Here is a 7,974-nt window from a genome sequence, read left to right on the forward strand (position 1 = left end):
TATTTATTTATTTAATTTAAACATTTTATATTGTTTTATAATCCATCCAAAATATATTTAGTTAAAATAAATAAATAAATAAATAAATAAATAAATAAGATAGGAAGGTAGTAGAAAATAATACTTAATATTTTATTGAATATTTATAATTTCTAGATTAAGAACAGTATTTACTAGAATTTTTCAACATATGATGACTACCTACCTATCTATAATTCTTACTATATTTTTAAGTACATCTTTTAGATAGAAATATTAATATTAAATAATGAGTGATAAACACATTAACTTTTTTGTGATATCTTTTACTAAAAGAAAAATTTAAAATTTATATTTGAAAATTATTATAATTTATTTGTTGTTTTTATCATCCATTCATAAGTAATTAAATTTCCATAAATTGCAATTCAATATTTTAGAGAGAAAAAATAAATGATATAATAGATTAAATATTACAACACATTAGAAGAAGTAAACATTTATTTTTTATGAATACTCTTTATACTTATTTTTATTAATGAAAAAAGTTTTTAAACTCTCCACTTTAGTCTCATTAGGTTCTCCATATTAATATGATGTATATTTATTTAACTTAGAAATATTATTATTAATATTTTTATAAATTTAACTGTCAATTTATTTAAAATATAATTTTTCTAATATTATAGAAATTATCATCAATTTTTAATTATTTTGATATAAAAATATTTTAGCTATTTTAACTTAATTTTTATTTTCCATTTTTACTTATTCATTATTTATTTATTACTATAAATTTACTTTATAAAAACAGTTTATTTGTTTTTGATTGTGATATTTTTAATTATAAAAATTAATTTAAATAAATAAATTAAACACTTTTAATTCATTTTTTAACTTTTTATTTTTTATTTTGATTCTTATTTATTTATTTATTTATTTATTTATTAATTCTTTCTTTTTTAATTTAACTCATTTTTTTATTTTCAACTTTTGCTATGGGCCATCATTAATTCTATCTACGTTTTTCTTCAATATTTAAAAAGTACTAAAAAAATTGGTGAAAAAGGTGCTTCAGACTTAAGTTCAGCTTTAGTAAATTGTACTAATCTCTCAGATTTAACACTTGACCTGAGGTAAAAACAATTTATTTGTTTTTGATTGTGATATTTTTAATTATAAAAATTAATTTAAAAAAATAAAAAAATTTTTTTAATTTATTTGATATATTGGCTTATTTTTCATTTTCTTTGTGCTTTTTTTCTTCTTTCGTTGTTAATTAAGCTCATTTTTTTTATTTTTAATTTTTATTTTATTATTAATTAATTAAGTTAATTCATTTCTTATATTATATCATATATTTTCTTCATTTATTTTTTCCTTCTAAATAACTAACTAATTAATTTTTTATTTATCACTCTCCTTCAATATTAAAAAGTTCCAATTAAATTGGAGCAACTGGTGTTTCAGGCTTATGTAATGCTTTATCAAATTCTTCTAATCTTTCGAATTTGAAACTTTTACTTTGGTAAAAACAGTTTATTTGTTTGTTTTGAATTGTGATATTTTTTTTTAACAAAGAAGTTAATTTAAAACAAAAAAATTCTTTTAATTTATAATTAGCTTTTTAATTGATTTATTTTTCTTTTAATTTTATTTCTGCTTGAGTTTTTTTCTTTTTTTCTTTGTTAATTTAACTCATTTTTTCATTTTCAAATTTTGCTTTTATCATTAAATAATTTATTTATTTCATATTTTTCTTCATTTTTTCCTTCGAACTAACTAATTAGTTAAATATATTTTCTTCAATATTTATAAAGTTAAAATTATATTGGTGCAATTGGTGCTTTAAGTTTAGGTTCTGCTTTAGCAAAGTGCACTAATCTCTCAAATTTGATGCTTGACCTTGGGTAAATACAATTTATTTGTTTTGGATTACAATATTTTTAATTATAAAAATTTATTTGCTCATATAATTTAAATGATAGCTTTTTATTTGGTCTATTTTTCTTTTTCTTTTTTATAGTGCTTGTGCTTTTTTTCTTCTTTCTTTTTAATTAAATTCATTTTATTATTTTCAACTTTACTTTAATAATTAATTCATATATTTCTTACTATTTCTATTCTTCAATATTTAAATAGCTTCAATAAAATTGGTGCAAATGGATCATCAGGCTTATGTACTGCTTTAGCAAATTGTACTAATCTCTCAAATTTAACACTTGTGCTTAGGTAAAAACAGTTTATTTATTTTTGATTGTGATATTTTTAGTTATAAAATTGAACTTTCTCTTTTAATTTGTTTGATAGCTTTTTATTTAATTTATTTTCGCTTTCTTTTTATTGTACTTGTTTTATTTTTATTTTTTTATTCAAAAAACAAACTCATTTTTTATTTTCAATTTTTGCTTTTATTTTTAATTCATTAATTAATTTATTTATTTCAAACCTTTTCTTCTTTTTTTCCTTTTAATTAACAAATTAATTAATTTTTTTTTCTTGAATTTTTAAAAAGTGATAATTAAATTGAAGCAATTGGTGCATCAGACTTAGGTTCTGCTTTAGTAAAGTGCACTAATCTTACAAATTTGAACCTTGGACTTTAGTAAAAACAGTTTATTTGTTTTTGATTGTGATATTTTTAACTATCAACATTAATTTAAAACAATAAAACTCTGTTATATTATTTGAAAGCTTTTTATTTGATTTATTTTTCTTTATTTTTTTAATGTGCTTGTGTTTATTTATTATTTGTTTCTTTCTTTTATAATTCAATTCATTTTATTATTTTCAACTTTTTTTTTATTATTAATAAATTCATATTATTTCATATTTTTAACTAACAAACTAACTAACGAATTATACATTTCTTGAATATTTAAAAAGTGCTAATAGAATTGGAGCAATTGGTGCATCAGGATTAGCTACTGCTTTAGTAAATTGCACTAATCTCTCAAATTTAAAACTAGATATTAGGTAAAAACAGTATATTTATTTTGGATTGTGATATTTTAATATATTTGATTTAATTTTCTTTTTAATTTGCTTGTGTTTTTTTTATGATTTTGTTAATTTAACTCTTTTTATTATTTTATAATTTTGCTTTTATTATTAGTTACTTAATCCACTTCTTACTATTTCATATTTTTTCTTCATTTTTTTCTTCTTACTAACTAATAAGTTACAATTTAATTTAAGATGAAGGAGCATCGGGCTTAGGTTCTGCTTTATCAAAGTCCACTAATTTCTCAAATTTAACACTTGAACTTAGGTAAAAAAAGTTTGTTTATTTATTTATTTGTTTTGGATTGCGATATTTTTAATTATAAAAATGAATTTAAAATAATAAAACTCGATAAAATTATTTTTATTTGATTTATTTTCTTTTTATTGTACTTATGTTTTTTTTTTCTTTTATAATTTTACATTTTTCTTCATTTTTTGGTTTAATTAAATAATTAATAATATAATATTTAAAAAGGGGCAATAAAATTGGTGCAATCGGTGCTTCAAGTTTAAGTTCTGCTTTAGCAAAATGCACTAATCTCTCAAATTTAACACTTCTCCTTAGGTAAAAATAGTTTATTTACTTTGAATATGATAAATTTAATAACAAAAATGAATTTGCTCATTTAATTTATTTGATATCTTTTTATTTGATTTATTTTTCTTACTTTTTAATTTTGTTGTGTTTTTTTTTCTTTCTTTCTTTGTTATTTTAACTCATTTTATTATTTTCAAATTTCATTTATAATATATTCATGAATTTTTTATTATTTCATATAATTTCTTCATTTTTTCCTAAAAACTAACTTACTAATTGATTTAATACTTTTTCATCAATATTTAAAAAGTACCAATAAAATTGGTGCAAACGGTACATAAGGTTTAGGTAATGCTTTAGCAAATTGCACTAATCTCTCAAATTTGGCACTTGATCTTAGGTAAAAACAGTTTATTTATTTTTGGATTGTGATCTATTTAATTATAAAAATTAATTTAAAACAATAAAGCTCGCTCTTTTAACTTATTTGATAGCTTTTTATTTTATTTTGTTTAGTTTCTTTTTTTTTTAATTTAAATTGTTTTTTTACTTTCAAACTTTTACTTTTATTATTAATTAATTTATGTCTTCTTTTTTCTTATTATTTCTTCAATTTTTCCTTCAAACTTATAAATTAATTATATATATATATTTTTTTTTTCTTGAATATTTAAACAGTGCCAATAAAATTGGTGCAGCAGGTGCTTCAGGTTTAGGTTCTGCCTTAAAAAATTTCAGTAATCTCTCAACTTTGACACTTCGCCTAAGGTATAATTAGTTTATTTGTTTTTGATGTTATATTTTTAATTATAAAAATAAATTAACTCTTTTAATTTATTTGATAGCTTTTTATTTAGTTTATATTTCTTTTTCTTTTTTATTGTGCTATGCTTATTTTCTTCTTTCTATTTTAATAAATTTATTTTATTATTCAACTTTTGCTTTATTATTAGTTAGTTAATTCATTTCTTATAATTTCATATTTTATCTTAATTTTTTCCTTTTAACTAACTGATTAAATTTTTTTTTCTTGGATATTTAAAAAGTGATAATAAAATTGGTGCAAATGGTGCTTCAGGATTAGGTTCTGCTTTAGCAAATTGCATTAAACTCTCAAATTTAACACTTGACCTTAGGTAAAATCAGTTTATTTGTTTGGAATTATTATATTTTTTACAATAAAAAATAAATTTAAAATAATATAACTCATTTAATTTATTTTTTAGCTTTTTATTTCATTTTTTTTAAATTGTGCTTGTGTTTTTTTTCTTCTTTCTATCTTTGTTAATTTTATTAAATTTATTTTTTTATTTTAAATTTTGCTTTTATTATAAGTAAATTAATTCATTATTTATGATTTCATTTTTTCCTTCTAACTAACAAATTAGTAAATATTTTTCCTTCAATATTTAAAAAGTGATAATTAAATTAATGAAATTGCCGCATCAGGCTTAGGTTCTGTTTTAGCAAATTGCATTAATCTCTCAAATTTGACTTTTCGTCTTAGGTAAAAATAGTTTATTTGTTTTGGATTATGATATTTAAAAAAAAAAAATAATTTTAAAGCAATATAACTCTTATAATTTATTTGATAGCTTTTTATTTAATTTATTTTTCTTTATCTGTTTTATTCTCATTATGTTTTTTTTCTTTATTAATTTAATTTAATGTGTTATTTTTAATTTAAAAAATTTAATTAATTCAATTTTTTTTTACTTTATTTATAAAAAAAGTGAAAAATAAATCAATCAAACATAATTATCATTAAAAGTAAAAAATAAATGCCTTAAATCAAAAAGATTAGTTGTTCTAAAGATGATAAGTATGTGGTGAAAAAAGGATGAATAAATATTAAATATTTGAATAATAAAATATTTTTTGTTTTATTATTTTATATTTTGAAATAGGAGAATTTTACCTAAAATATAGATAGATTTTATTATTGTTTTAATATTTATGAATATCAATCATATTTTTGTACTTAATAATTAATTAGCTTTATAAAAAATAAAAACAAACATTTAAAAATTAAATTTACTGAAATAAATTAATTCCTCTAAAACCAGCTCTCAGATTTCAATAAAAACAAAGCTTTTTATAATTGCTAATATCATATTATTTCCTATTAAATTATATTAATACGAAGCTTTTATATACCAGTTATATTTCCATCATAAATATTATCTATCTATTATATTTTATTAAGGAATTTGAAATCCATTTATTAAAAATTAGTTTAAATAGGTATAAAAGCGTTTATTAGGCGCATTCAACCTATATACCTAAATAACATATTCTTTAAAAAAAATTAATAGCATTTGAGAATAATAAGAGATATTTTAAAAATTATAATAATTTATAATAATTCCCCCTTAATTATGAAACTAAAACAGAAAAATCTAATAAATTAAAATTCTTTTATTAAGCATTAAATATTTAAATTACTTGAAAAATATCAGCATATGGCTACCAATCTTTGATTCTTGCTATATTTTTAAGTTTATGATTTAAATAGAAATATTAAATTCAATAATGAATGTTACACTTACTTTTTTGTGATACCACTTTGATAATTTATTTTTTGTTTTTATCTAAATTAATTTGATATAAAAATAAATAAATAAATAAATTTATGAAAATACTTATACTTAATTCATTTTCCATAAATTCTTTTTCAATATTTTTGAAGAAAAAAAAATAAGTGATATAATAGAAAAATTATTTAAAGAATATAGAAGAAGTAAAAATTTATTTTTTTATTAATATTGTTTTAATTTACATTTATTCATAAAAAAGTTTTTAAACTCTTCACTTTAAATCCATTAGGTTCTCCATATTTAGCTGAGGTATATTTAATTTATTAATACTATTATTAATGTTTTTTTACATTTAATTTGATACAATATTATTTTTCTAATAAAAACTCTTATCTTTATTCTTTCATTTTTATTTATACAAATATTTTTTAAAATTATTTTAACTTAATTTTAACTCATTTATTTGTTTTTCATTATTATTTATTTATTATTTTATATTTGATATTTTGAATCAATCTTTCCTTCTAACTTACCAATAAACAATATATCTTTTGTTCAATATTAAAAAATTATAAATAAATAGGATTTTTTTCTGTTAGTGATTATTTTTTTTCTTTATTTATTTATTTAACTTATTTTTTCATTTTCTACTTTTGCTTTTATAATTAATGTATTCATTTCTTATTATTTATATTTTTTTAATTTTTTCTTCTAACTAACTAATTAACTACATGTTATTTTCTACGATATTTAAATAGTTACAAAAAGATTGGTGATAAAGATGCTTCAAGCTTAGGTTCAGGTTTAGAAAAGTGCACTAATCTCTCAGATTTGGAAATTAATCTTAGGTAAAAACAGTTTATTTTTTTTGGATTGCTATATTTTGATTAATATAAAAAATAAAATAAAAACTATTTTAATTTATTTATTAGCTTTTTATTTGATATATTTTTCTTTTTTTTATTCTACTTGTGCCTTTTTTCTACTTCTTTATTTGTTTGTTAATTTAATTAATTTTTAATTTTTGACTTTTGATATTTCTAATTATTTGATATTTTTTCTTCATAATTTAAAAAGCTAAAATCAAATTGGTGCAATTGGTGCATTAGGCTTAGGTTCTGGTTTAGGAAGTTGTACTAATCTCTCGAATTTGAACCTTAGCCTATCGTAAAAAAATTTATTTGTTTTAGATTGTGATATTTTTTAATATAAAAATGAATTTAAAATAATATAACTAACTCTTTTAATTTATTTATTAGCTTTTTATTTAATTTATTTTCTTTTTTTTATTCTGTTTGTAGTTTTTTTTTCTTTGTTAATTGAACTCTTATTTTATTTTCAACTTTTGATTTTGTTATTAATTAATTTATTTTTTATTTTTTGATATTATTTCTTCATTTTTTCCATTAACTTACTAATTGATATATATTTTTTATTCAATATTTAAAAAGTAACAATTAAATTGGGGCAATTGATGCATCAGAATTAGGTTCTAGTTTAGGAAGGTGCACTAATCTTTCAAATTTGAAACTAAATCTAAGGTAAAAACAGTTTATTTGTTTTTGATTGTGATATTTTTTAATTTAAAAATAAATTTAAAATAATTTAACTAACTCTTTTAATTAATTTATCAGCTTTTTATTATAATTTTATTATTTTTTATTCTGTTTGTGTTTTTTTTTATTTCATTGCTAATTTAACTCATTTTTTATTTTCTACTTTTGCTAATTTTATCAATTAATTAATTCATTTCATGTTAATTCATATTTTTTCTTCATTTTTTCCTTCTAAATTAATAAATGACAAAATATTTTTTCTTCAATATTTAAAAAGTAATAATTAAATTGGTGCAACTGGTGTAAAAGGTTTAATTTGTGGATTAGAAAAGTGCCATTAATCTCTTAAATCTTTCAC

At 17.9% G+C, this 7,974-nt stretch overlaps 2 protein-coding genes across 2 annotated transcripts in view; both read left to right on the plus strand. All coding sequences in view use genetic code 6, as the record gives it.

The window, feature by feature from the left end:
- Nucleotides 1-432: 432 nt before the first annotated feature.
- TTHERM_00382449 (cyclic nucleotide-binding domain protein) lies at nt 433-5,542 on the plus strand (the record flags this gene model as incomplete). The annotated part of the gene is made up of 15 exons (XM_001471285.2): nt 433-471; nt 528-577; nt 1,026-1,115; nt 1,418-1,507; nt 1,800-1,889; nt 2,122-2,211; nt 2,495-2,584; nt 2,866-2,955; nt 3,161-3,250; nt 3,461-3,550; nt 3,834-3,923; nt 4,202-4,291; nt 4,570-4,659; nt 4,941-5,030; nt 5,257-5,542. 15 exons carry the CDS (start codon nt 433-435, stop codon nt 5,354-5,356), a joined length of 1,269 nt encoding a protein of 422 aa, XP_001471335.2. The 3' UTR covers nt 5,357-5,542.
- A 613-nt stretch (nt 5,543-6,155) lies between these two features.
- TTHERM_000382456 (hypothetical protein) overlaps nt 6,156-7,974 on the plus strand; it is a gene marked incomplete at both ends in the record, with an annotated part of 1,946 nt that continues 127 nt past the window's right edge. Inside the window, 6 exons of the mRNA XM_012797533.1 lie at nt 6,156-6,263; nt 6,320-6,369; nt 6,819-6,908; nt 7,138-7,227; nt 7,512-7,601; nt 7,894-7,974. The exon at nt 7,894-7,974 is cut by the window's right edge and continues 127 nt beyond it. Coding sequence (XP_012652987.1) covers nt 6,156-6,263; nt 6,320-6,369; nt 6,819-6,908; nt 7,138-7,227; nt 7,512-7,601; nt 7,894-7,974 — 509 coding nt within the window. The remainder of the gene's footprint in view (nt 6,264-6,319; nt 6,370-6,818; nt 6,909-7,137; nt 7,228-7,511; nt 7,602-7,893) is intronic.

The sequence above is a fragment of the Tetrahymena thermophila genome, assembly GCF_000189635.1.
Source record: "Tetrahymena thermophila SB210 genomic scaffold scf_8254652, whole genome shotgun sequence".
In the NCBI taxonomy this organism is placed as follows: Eukaryota; Ciliophora; class Oligohymenophorea; order Hymenostomatida; family Tetrahymenidae; genus Tetrahymena; species Tetrahymena thermophila.